The following is a 13,016-nucleotide window of genomic DNA, read 5'->3' on the forward strand; positions in this document are numbered from 1 at the left end:
AGGTGGAAAGGAGGATCTGCATGAGAAAGATGGAAAGGAAGGTCAGCCTGAGGAAGATGAGAAGGAAAGTCATCATGAGGAAGATGGAAAGGAAGATCTGCATGAGGAAGATGGAAAGGAAGATCTGCATGAGGAAGATGGAAAGGAAGGTCAGCCTGAGGAAGATGCAGAGGAAGATCAGTGTAAGGAAGATGGGAAGGAAGGTCATCATGAGGAAGGTGGAAAGGAAGATCTGCATGAGGAAGATGGAAAGGAGAAAGATGGTGGAAAAGAGGATAGAAAGGAAGAAGGAGAGCAAGAGGTTGCTGTAGATGAAGGGAGTGATGAAAACAAGGTGGAGGCAGAAGAAGAAGGAGCTGAAAACAAAGACTTCAAACAAGATGGAGAGAAAGAGGAGCCTCTGAGTATTGTCTAAAACTGCCCTCTGTGAGATCATAATTCGGTAACACGTACCTTCCTGTTGTAATGTTAATAGAGATAAATATTTTTATCAGATATTTTATAAACAGTGCTTTTTTTTAGCATCATTCAATCTTAGATCATCATCATCATACAGGTTATTAGTTGCAAAATGCCTAACATGACACCTTTATACATTTTGTGATTATAGTAGTGCAAAATATAAAATGTATACTTGCAACTTTGTGAATTTCATCGTGTGTAAGTTATGTATGAAATCTTTGAGTTTCAATTTTATTCTTATACGTGGTAATTTTGCAGAGTAGGAGAATTCCAAAAGAAAGAGTTTGGCACAACTTTGATGTAGTTCACTAGGTTGCTTTTATAAAGAAGGTCAACTATTTTCAGGTAATGCTAAGAGTTGGAATTGACATTACCAAATACAACTGTATTAGTAGCTTGGAAAGAATATAAAATTTTAATTTCATTTTTGAAGAAATTTGAATGTTTATTTCAGGAGGGCAGTTTTGATTATATGTGTATGCACAAAGTTTTGCTGGATTTATCATAATAAAAGAGTTCCACAAAGATGAAAAAAAAAAAAAGAAAACATGAACAGAAAATATGTTCTGACCAATAGCAATACATAATCAGTATTCATATATACATATAAATATATGTTGTTATATATTACCCACATATATTCATATGTAGACAACAGTATATATTTAGGTACTACTTTTCTGAATATATGACTCTCTCTACTATGTCTGAGTTTATCTCCCACAGATGAGCTGCAATATATATGCCATTTATATATATCACACATATGCTGAGTATATATTATATTATATCATATAGTATATAGTATATGGTATATAGTATATAGTATAGATAGTATTCCCACTGATCCCCACATACATGGTCTACCTTAGAAAGGTCACGGTTGCAGCCTGGCAAATGATCAACAGCTCTTAGGTCAGTGCTTCTCAACCTTCCTTATGCTGTGACCCTTCTTGCTGTGATGACCCTACCCATAAGTTAGTTTCCTTGACTTCATAACTGCAGTTCTGCTACTGTTATGGATTGTAAAATATCTGTGTTTCCCAATGGTCTTAGGAAACCCCTGTGAAAGAGTCATTAGACCTTCAACTGGGTCACAACCCGCAGGTTGAGAACTGTTGCCTTCAGGGGTCAGTGGGTGAACCAGACCCCCCCCCCCAAATACCCCATCAGAAGCCTGTCTTTTATTTATTTATTTATTTATTTATTTATTTATTTATTTATTTATTTATTTATTTATTTAATACTAGGCAGGATATACATTTAGTGACCCAAGACAGTACACTTGTCTCCTGCCAAAAGATTTTATCCTTAATCTAAGCATCCATTATCTGGTCCCTGCTTGCAGCTGGTCTTTTTAAAAATTGTGAAAATGACTGCAGTATCTCAACATTCTAGCACTTTCTTTAAGAAGAAAATTTTATTTTGTATGTGCATGTGTCTGCAGGGTGTGTGTGTGTCTATGTGTCTTTCTGAATGTTTGTCTGTGGTGTGTGCACGTGTGTCTGTGGTATATGTGTGTATGTGTGTGATGTGTGTTTGTGTGTCTGTAGAGTATATAAGTGTGTGGTACATATATGCATGTATGTTTATGCATCTGTGAAGTGTGCAAGTGTGTATGTATGTGTATGGTGTTTGAATGCAAGCATAAATATATGTATACATGCCACAGTGCACATGTGGAGCTCAGAGGACAACTTTCAGTTTTGTCCTTCTATCATGTGGCTTCTGGGTACCGACCCCAGGTCTGGGAGTGATAGCACCCACCTTTAATCCCATTCCAGGGAGACTGAGGCAGGTGGATATCTGAGTTCTAAACCAGCCCTGGTCCATACTGTAAGTTAGCCTAGTCACAAAATGAGGAAAAAAAAAGACTGGGTATTGAACTCAGATCCTCAGGTTTCTATAGCAAGGGTTTTAACTTACCAAGTCATCTCATTGAACCCAAGAAAATGCAATTTTCTTCCAACTCTGATTTAGAGTGTAAAATGAAAGGAATTTTGAAAACCATACATAAATTTCTGACATTGGTAGTTCTGATTTTTCAGATTCCATAATACATATTTGAGGGTCAGCACTTTACCCAACCCAGTGTGAACAAACATACTGTCTATTAGATGATCGTGAAATAAAATGAATATATGTAACTCAGAAAGCACTTCTTCGATAGCTAGCATAGTCATAGTCACACCATCAAAATCTGAAGGTAGAGAGGCAAGAGTCAATGGCAGAGGGAGAAGGTAGAGAACAAAGGTGAGGGAGGAAGGAGAATCTTTTCTCAAGGATTCAGGAGCAGTGCCTCTGCCTCTGATACTGGTCTAAACAGAAGGCAATGGTTTCCAGACAGTCCCTAGAAAGCCCCTCTGAGTGTCACCAACCTGCTTCAGCCTTGAGGCTTCCTCCTTGTCATCAATGGTAAGACTTGAATTCTCTGAAAACAGCTGTCAGCTTGTATTTCTAGAACGGTCTACATGAGTGATATCTATAGAATACAGGAACTCTAAAGAAAACCATCTTCTACAAACTACGGAGACTTGTCCACCGATTTGTCGTAAGCAGATACTTCAATTACATGTCAGAACCGTGTACGCTAAAGGAAAGCAGACAAATAATGGTGAAATTTTCTAAACATGTTCAGTAGGGATGTTTCATACAGGCTGATTTGACTCTGCAGGAGACACGAACAGGTGGAGAAAATACTGCAGACTGTTTTGTGATGCACTTAGACTTGGGGGCTACTATAGCAGCTATGGCTGTGTGCCTGTGTGAAGGTACATGTTTCAAATCTTTCAGCTCTGTACCCAAAGCCTTCTTGGGAAGGCAAGGAGTAACACAGATCTTGCTGCCAAGCCACAGAGTGCAGAGAAAGCAGGAAGGCAGCAACAAGCCTTTCATTTATTAATATCCTCATTCACCCATCCCTTCTCCCTACAGCAAAACTCCTTAGGGGAAGGTGCCCACAGGTCCCAGGCACAGTGCCTCTTTCCAGTGCTGGTCTTTTCAGACATGTTCAGGCCAAGGGAAAAGCCATCTTCTTAGCCACTGGCCTTGACACCACTCTTTCCTGGTCCATAGTGGCTAAGGTCTTTGCCAGGATCTGAAGTACTTCTGGCCACACAGAAGTAACTGTGGCCAAAGGCTGCAACACAGAGCACAGGACATCTCTTCAGGATGTCCTGAAGACTCACATCATCATTGAAGCAATCAAACAGCCCTGAGGGTAGATGGACACAACTCTGTTGTTAGCCTCTATGCAGGCTACCCTGTTAGGGTTACAAACATATTTATTTAACAAATACACAAATGGAATAAACTTAATGATGCAGATAAGTTAATAGTGTAGATGTGTCTTTTACCTATATAATCTTCATGAGAAGATGCTACTGTTATCTTTACTTATAGAAAAGACACAGAATACATAAGTGGCCTGTCCACAGTCCAAATCCACAGCTGCAGAGGTGTATGACCAATCTCAAGCATGCCGGACTCACTATGCTGCTTCCTGTTCAGTTATGTTCTAGGGAAACAGACCAGCTGTGCATGGAAGGGACACGGGAAGAGTACAACCCAATTTCTCAGACCCAGCTTTGCATATCTATCCAGAATGAAAATCATAACTCATACTTACCAGCCATGAAAGCACAGTGAAGTTATGCCTTTGTGCTTCATTTTACTTAGCTGTGAAGTAGGGCTGGCTAAAGGCCTACACACACTGTCCAACTCCACTGTAATGCTGCTCTGATACTGCAAGAACTTACTGAATTAATTAAATAAATCAAATACCTGACAAGAAGCAACTTCTGGGGAAAGGGATTTAAGGGCTGACAGTTTGATGAGCCCTTACTTATCATGGTGAAGAAGGCATGGTGGCAAGAGTATAAGGTGGCTAGTCACATCAGCAAACAAGAAGCAGATGGGAAAGGGCACTGGACTGTAAGACCTCAAGGGCGCTCTTGGTGACCCACTTTCTTCGGCAAAGCTCCACATCCTAAAGGTTCTGAGGCCTTGGGAGGACTAGCAGGGGCTATAGGAAAGATTTCACATCCAAACCATAACATTTCAGTCTGTTCCATTCCCCACAGAGTCATGGTCAACACAAAATGAAAACTGCACACACCCCACCAGGGAGTTGGGGATGGAGCTCCACAGTACAGGGCTAGGACACGTGAGGCCCTGGTTGAGTTCCCAGCAAACACACAGGTGACAACGCATTGTAAATGATGAACAAGCAGGAGCACTAACTGAAAAGTGGGGAGGGGCTGGAGAGACGGCTCAGCAGTTATGAATATGTGCTGTCTTTCCAGAAGACCCAGCACGCACATCAGACATCACTATCACTCGTGACACTCTCTTCTCTTGTGACCTGGGAACCTGCAAACATGTGGTATACACACACACACACACACACACACACACACACACACACAAATAAAAATAAACCTAAAAAAAAAAAAATCCCAACACTGTTCCAAATCCCAAAGTCTCTTCTGAGACTAGGGGCAATTATCTTAACTCTAAGCCCATGATATCTAAAAATCAGATACATACTTTCAACACACAATGGCATAAGGGCTTCCATTCTAAAAGGGAGGAAGTAGGGCACAGTAAGGAAAGATTAGACCAATGCAAGACCAAAAGCTAACAGGAAAACCACCAAGTTCTGCAGCTCCATACCTGGCATTTGACATCCATGATAGAATGAATCACCTGGACTCCAAGAGCCTTGGTAGCCCTGGCCAGCTGTGCCACCTGAATCCTTCCTCAGTGATACACTATGGTCCTGAAAGTTTTAGCACACTGGAGGCTGGGGGGTGTTCATTGCAACTTAGACTTCATTTTCCCAGCTTCATGCAATGGCCTCTCAGGCCTCAGTACAGGGAAGCCAATTCTTCCACACATTGCCTGGAGTTAGCAGCCTTCTAGAATCTTGGCAAAAGCCTATAGGACAGCCCTCCTCCCCAAGCCCCTTACTCTTACATCTTTAAGCCTTTAATATCGGCAATTTGGAGGTCACTGCCAAGTTCTGTTGTCATCTTGAGATGTAGCCTGGGCCCTCTGGATCAAAGCTAGAGTGGCTCTGTGTTTGTTGGTTGCTGAATCTGCAAAACCGTTTTCCTGGACAGTTGTCATCAGGCAGGGATGCACTTCGGTAGCACTCTCAGCTCAGGCACCCTCCCTTCTAATAAATCTGATTTTCATTAGATGGAGCCTTTACTAGGAGGGAGCTTGTCCTCGGTACCATCCCAGTTGTGCCAGTGCAGAATGGGAAGTTTCTTTAACTGTGTTCATCTCCTTAATAACTACAAGAGTTTTTTCAGTACCTGCCATGTCTGCGTCCTTAAACCTGCTCCCTGCCTCAGGAAACAAGAATTTTCTTTAGGTCCTCCTGCTCCATTTTGTTGCTCTTTTTAATTGTAACCCTAGACGAAGGACAGTGAGTAGTAACCATAGCACAGCCTAAATGCTATCCTGCCTGGAAATTTCCTCTACCAAACAAATTAGTCTATTACTTTTGAATTCGGTCTAAGTTCTCAGGATATGAACAGAATAAAGATAGACTCTTTGCCAGAATGCAATGCCAGTGTCCTCTGGTCCTATGCCTGACTCAGGCCTCTACTCTGCACACTTATCTCTGCATTTTGATCTTCCCACCAGAATGACCCACTAAGCTCTGTTTATGGTGTAGTGGGGTTCCTCTAGCCTAAAGGTCCAGTCTTCCCATGACTCCCATAAACTAGTTCCAAAGACTTCTATAATCTAATTTATTACAGCACCTGCCCCACTTCTCAGTATTTTTTTTTTAATCAAAATTACTTCTCTTATTGTTGTCATAAATTACCTGACAAAAAGAACTTACAAGAACATTTCTTTTGGCTCAAGAAATAAGGTACAGTCTGGCATGGCGGCAAGAAGTGTGCGGTAGCTGGTCACACTGCAGCACTAATCAAGAAGCAGACCACAGACAGGAAGTGGGGCAGGGCTCCAGGACCTTCTTTTCCCCAAAGGCCTACTTCCTCCAGCTGGCTTCTACTTCTTAAAAGTCACACAGCCTTCTAGAACTAACTGTACTACTATTTGGGGACCTATTATTCAGGCCCATGAACCTATGGGAGACCTCCCTCATTCAAACCATAACATATATTAAGTCATCTCAGGAAGCGAATTTACATTATTGATAGGAATTACCCTCACGTTTCTTTTCAGAGGCTTTGGCTTTATTAAGTAGATAGCTTACATACCTACTCAATGAAATGAAGCACCTGTGGATTATAGGGAAATAGGTAAAAATATCAACTCCAGTGATGTTCTAGGTCTAGAGATGCCCGTCCTGGCTAGGGAAAGCCACTTCCTGTGACTAAGATTTTAGCCCCATAAATGGAAACCTGCATAATAAGTGACAGCTAAGGTGTGCTCTTGCCATCTAGGGGAAGTTAGTTCTCTGAGTTCATTGAACATGCTAGTTCCTCACCACTATCAGAACAAAATTGGGTCAGATTCCCAAGTCTCTCTTCCAAAGGCATGATCCCATCTCCCTGCTCCCACTCATGTCACCTCTCAAAATTGTGACCCCTGTGTTAGCTTCTAGGGACTATCCTGACCATTTATTTAAAATCCTAACATTCATTACTCCAAATCTACTGTACCTTATTCTAACTTCTGTATCATTAACTACCTTTCAACACTCTTTCATTTACTTAAATTGTTTTTCATCTTCTTTCATTAGCATTTAAGATACCCCAAACTCTGGTGTTTTGTTTTCCTTCACAAAAACAAACAAACAAACAAACAAACAACAAATATTTAGAACTGTCCCTGGCAAAAAGCAAGTGCTAGGCTATTACATAAATAAATTCAAAATGCAGGTGTAATTTCACATATGCACCCAAAGATGATACCAGCTAATGGCCACAATTGCTTTCTGAGTCCCAAAGCCAAAAGGTTTCACAGCAGTGATACAAGTGTCAGATTCCACAGCAGTGATACAGTGTTCATTCACGAGTCGGGGGCATGACCTTCTTGCTGAGTTTAGTGTTCTCTGTGTTTCCAAGCTCCCTTGTCACCAGTTTAACCTCACCTATTTATGACAGTCACGCCAAAAGTGTTTCTACCAACTCGGGCATCCACTCACCAGGAGAAGCTTCTCTGGTCTCCAGGAAACAGGACCAGGCCTCTGTGTAGACAGTGGGGAGTGGAGAGGGCAGCACTTCACAGTTACCCATGTGAGTGAGTGGGTGGGGGAAGGCTTGGGCTTAGAATACTTGGGGTGTTTACTGAGACAGGACCTAGCTCCAGTACCAAACAAACAGAAATGAAAGGAGAAAAAGCAAAGAGCAAATCAGAAGAACGGGTGGCTTTAAGAAGCATCTTGAAGGAGGAAGAACACTGCTTAAGAAAAAGACTAGTGAAAGCAGATTTATTTTGTCTTTGAAGCCACAGTTCTTCACAGTTCTAGTAAGTTGATCCTTACTAGAAATGGAAAGAAGTCAAAGCAAGAGCTGTGGCTGGAAGCGCAGGGTAAAACTGGTGTTTTGAAGGTGACGCTACGAGCCCAATAATCAGAATCACCATACACATGAAAATGCAGCCATGTAAGCGCATATATATATATATATATGTATGTATGTATATACACATACATGCACATATATACATACACATACATACATCTATACATACATACACATACACACACACACACACACACACATATATATATATATATATATATATATATATATATATGAGAAAGACTGCCACTCACAACTTAATGTGGGTAATCTGAGTAATAAACAATAGTAATAATGAAAACTACGGGTTTTAAAAGTCTGTCAGTGCTTTTGACTAGAGATTAAATGGTAACAATTCAAAAGGAGTCTAACCCTCTTACAGATATATAAGATACTTATTAAGACCCTTGAATAAAACTAAAATGACATATACATCTTGGGTGTCTTCATGAATCTTTAATGGGGCCACTAGCTGATTAAAACATTAAATCAGTGAACCAACCATTTACAAAAAAAAAAAAAACCAAAAAACAAAAACCGTCATTATCTCATGTATAGAGCTTATCGTATATCATGTGTAGAGTAAATGACAATAAATAATAAAATGTAGAGCTTTCATGAGTACTTCTGTATGTTTACTCTTGCTTCTTCATCTAAAGTGTATTTATATAGCACCAGCTAGCCCAAATGTTCTTCTTCATGAGCTCCAATCCTATCTCTTTCTGCATGGCCCACTGTCCTGTGAAGGCCTCTTCTCATCTGAGGCACACGGCAGTTCCAGTCAGCCTCTTCAAGCTTTGGATTCAAGTGTTTGTTCATTATAACATCTATTTTTCAAAAAAACTTTGCTGGAACAACTATTTCCCAAGTATAATAATTGTTAGCCTTGCCAAAACAATTTAAACTTCTTTTTCAATCCTCTCACCATTGAAAGAAAATCATTAGACCTTTGGGAGTAAGATATCATCACTTAAAAGTTTAGCTTTAGAAAATTCATAAACCCTTGACCCTCTTTAAAGATAGCTGCACAATACTGGGAAAACTTTTGCCAACTCAAAATAAGAGGCTTATGATTTACCAATGCTAGTCTAAATCATCTGACTCCAAGTTAACTCGTAAAAAATAATTGTGTTTAATTCATGTTAAAACTAAATTATCTTTCAATCAGCAGGTAGTCCCAAGTTAAGAAAGTAACCAGATAAAATTATTACTCATTCAACTTACATAAATTAACTGACGAAATGGATGGAACTTGTGATAACTGTTTTCTGTTATCATCTCTGTTTAGTTTAAGGAGTAAGGGGAGTCCAGTGAGGCACTGGGAAAACTCGTCTTGAAGTTGCATCACTACAGTTTAAGCCATGATGAGAAACTTTATACCTGGAGCACTTTTAGCTATGACTACTCAGTCACGATATGATTCAGCAGCTTTGCTACTCTATTTAACTGCTTTTCAGACCACCAATACTTGAGAGCATAGGTTCTTTACCTCACCTTTATCAGAAGAGATGGGGAAAACTATTAAGGAGATACTTTGAAACTTTGAAAAATTTCAAAGCTTGACAATTACTCATCAGATTTCTGTTTTCAAAGGCATTCTGCAGTTTCCATGATTAGCTCCCATTCTGGATGGCCCAGCAAATCCTGCTCTAAACTGGTACTTAGCGCGTATTAAGCGCCCACTGTGTGCAAGGAGAAAGCATTCTACAAAGCAAAGGGGCATAAGACTCTGCCTCATTTTATTCGTGCATAAATGCACAGCAGTCGTGATTTACTCTCTCAACTTTGCAGAAACGTGAGCTGCATCCACATGGTCGAACCCATGGCATTCATTTGGTCTTCTCGAAGCGATTCACAGGTAGCCTCACCCAGGCAACCGGCTGCCCTCTTCACCCACCAGGCCACTCCGGGGAGCGGCCACACCTTCTGCAGGTGGCTGGGTCACCAGAGCCAGAAGCACCAGACCCATCTCCCTCCGCAGGGGTAGGGATGAGCGTGCAAATGTGATGCAAGGACTTCCGTGAGGCGCAGGACTTAGGAGGTCCCTGGGTCCCGGGAGATACAACCGGCCCCGCAGGGCGCCCCTCCCCCGCGTCCCCGCGCCCGCGCCGCGCAGGCCCCGCGGGGACCGGCGCACCTCCGGCCTAGCCGCAACGCCGGCGCCGCGACACACCCGCCCGCCGCCCGCGGGCTCCCCTCTGCTGCCGGGGCCTCGGGGCGCTCCGGCCAGGGATGGGCGCGGCCCGCAGCCGCCCGAACCGCAGTCGCCGCGCCAGGCCGGGCCCCGCGCCCGCGCCGCTCAGAGCACGCAGCGCCCCGCGCCCCGCGCCCCGCGCCCGTCGCCGCCGCGGCCCCCTCCCGCCGCGCCACACCTAGCAACCGGCGCTGACAGGACGCAGGCGGGGGAGGAAGCGGAATGGCTGCCGCCGCGGCGCCTCCCCGGCTCCCGCCAGCCTGACAGCTCGGGCCGGGCGGAAGCGGCGTGCGGCACCCGCCCCCCGCGGCCCGCGCCCGCCCTCACCCTGCGGCCGGCCATCCCCGCGCCCCGCGGCCCTCCACGCCCGCACCTTCTCGGGCGCCCGGCCCGCGCCACCCCGAGGCTCGCCCGCCGCCCGACCCCCGCCCACCCGGGCCTCACCGATGTGGTTGTCCTCGATGTGCTCGATGAGGTCGGCCAGCGTGGGGAAGTGGAGTCCGCAGCCCCCGAAGCGGCAGGTGTTGGAGAAGAAGGAGGCGGCGGCGATGCCTGTCATGGTGCTACATCGAGAGCCCCCCGGAGTCGGCTCTGCGAGCGCCGCGCGCGCGGAGGCGGAGGGAGGGGCCGGGGAGGGGGCAGGCGCGGGGAGGGCAGCGCGAGCCCGGGACGGAGGAGAGGGGGCGCGAGGTGGAGCGCAGCGCCGAGCCTCCGGGAGGCAGCGGGAGGCGGCGGGAGCTCGGGGGAGGGGGCGGGGAGGACTCGGCGGCTGGGAGGAGGGAGCAGGCGCGTGCCTGCAGCTGTGCGGGCCCCAACCTCCGCGACCCAGGCCTCACCTGGCAGCTCCCGCCTCCAACTTTACGTCCCTGGGCCTGCCCTTTCGCCGTGTGAGGTGCCTGCAGTCCGCTTGGAGCCTCCCTTGGTTATGCGCGCTACATTCTTAATAGATACACATCTATTAATTACACATGCTTTTCCCCCCAGAGGAGCACTCAGGGAGTTACCCAGCCCTCTTGGGGACATTTGTTTGCACTTGGCCACCTGTCTAGGTGTGACGATGGTATTCACTAGGGACCCAGGAAAGGTAATTGTGTGCACCTTGTTCTTTAAACTTTCTCATTTAAAAAAAAAAAAAAAAAAAGTCCGTATTCTCTGGAGGTTAGTAGGAACTAATTGATTTTAATGAAGCTTTCCCCCTAGGCCAGAAGAAAAATCTTAGCTTTATTTAAATTTCAAAATAGAGCTCTTGGTTGTCAAGTGCATTTGACTGTGTTTTACATATGTATCACGTTTGTTCTCCCTGATTCTTCTGAGAAAACAAAAATCTCAATTTCTTTACCCCCAATTCCCGCACCTCCTGCACCCCTTGTTGTGGCTCAGGTCTGGCAGTGCTGCTCCAAAGAAGAAAGGGTCAAGTGTAGAGGTTTGGAAATGAAAGTCAAAGCAAACTCGATTTTCACTTAAAAAGAAAATTTCACCAATCAGTTAGGATTATATCATCCTGTGAGCATTTAAGCCATACTGTTGACCAGATAGCCTCTTAAGAATCAATTCTCTTTTGGTCTCCAACCGCAGTTGCAGTTACATTTTATCTACAAGGTGTATATTTTCTTCCAGGTGTTCAAGAAGCACCAGGAGATGTGCATGATTCGAGGGTGTAATTTAAAAAAAAATTTATTCATGCATTCTGAATTTATCATTGGTCTTTAGAACAATACCATTTACCCGCTGGTGCATATACCTAGAAAAATAGCAACCCTGTCCTTTTAAACTGTATATACCACTTGTGTTATCTCTAATGTTAGGATTGTTAGGGCACTTCGTGTAAATTTAAATACAGACATATGTAGTATTTCTGTCACCGGAGAAAATTTTCACAATCTCCCAGTCACAAAGGCTGAGGCTGAGTTGTCTCACCCATTGACATTTTTGTCTGGTCTGTCACTTCTTTGAGCCTCCAAGGTGACAAATTTGCCAAGGAGAGAGCTGAGTTGAGCAGGGTTGGGGCAGCAGGTCATTAAAGTTCAGTTTGGTGCCAGAAATAATTTCCTGGGACCAAGTGAAGATGGGGGAAGGGCACCCAAGGGCTTGATAATGAGCCAGGGACCCGCTAGGCTGGAAGCTGGGGCCAGACAAGGGTCTAAAGAGCAGGAGGTAGAATTCTCCACCGTGAATTAGAATTTTGGCAACTGTGCAGTGTGCCCTGCTGCCCAGACAGGGAGGAAGGCCGTTAGCTGAGAGCAAGCAGGATATCTGGCAGATAGACTTCACGCCCAGTGACATGGAAATGCAATGAGAAAACTCCAGCCAAGAATGATGCCAGAACAGCCTCCTTAGAGATGCTAGGCACCCCAACTCTGCAGCAGCTGGGGGAGTGCCCTGAACCTTGAGGTGACAATTCTGTTCTCAGGAGGAATGGCTCTCTATGTGGAGTTATCAACTGCAGAGAGTGTAGGAGGCCCAGAGGTGGCTCAGCAAGAGAACTCCTCCATGGAAAGGCCAGGAGAGTGTAAGGGAAAGAAGGAAGGAAGGGGGCTGGGCGCTATTAGTACATACCTCTTGGCTACCTTCAGTCCCTACCCTCTACTATTACAAAGTGTGCCTGCCAAAGTAAAAGCCTGGTCAGCCAAATTGAGCATATTGATTATTTTTAATGCGAAGAACCAAAGTAGCTATAAAAATGAATTATAATTTTCAAAGAGTTCAAATTATTTTGTGTGTCAAACCATTACTACATTTTGTGGGGAAAATCAGTATATTACTACAACTTAGCATAGAATTGGGGCTTGCTTAGGTGGCATCCTGCTCTTTTAATTGGCACACTTCTCTTTTCGGTGTTTTAAAATCGTGAT

The 13,016-nt window shown here is 44.3% G+C and overlaps 1 protein-coding gene across 1 annotated transcript in view; it reads right to left on the reverse strand.

Moving 5' to 3' along the window:
* Jazf1 (JAZF zinc finger 1) overlaps positions 1-10,774 on the reverse strand; it is a 303,501-nt gene extending 292,727 nt beyond the window's left edge. The window contains exon 1 of the mRNA XM_021165549.2: positions 10,609-10,774. Within this exon, the coding sequence (XP_021021208.1) occupies positions 10,609-10,723 (115 nt within the window). The 5' untranslated portion in view covers positions 10,724-10,774. The remainder of the gene's footprint in view (positions 1-10,608) is intronic.
* Positions 10,775-13,016: the final 2,242 nt, after the last annotated feature.

The sequence above is a fragment of the Mus caroli genome, chromosome 6 (assembly GCF_900094665.2).
Source record: "Mus caroli chromosome 6, CAROLI_EIJ_v1.1, whole genome shotgun sequence".
NCBI classification, from domain to species: domain Eukaryota; kingdom Metazoa; phylum Chordata; class Mammalia; order Rodentia; family Muridae; genus Mus; species Mus caroli.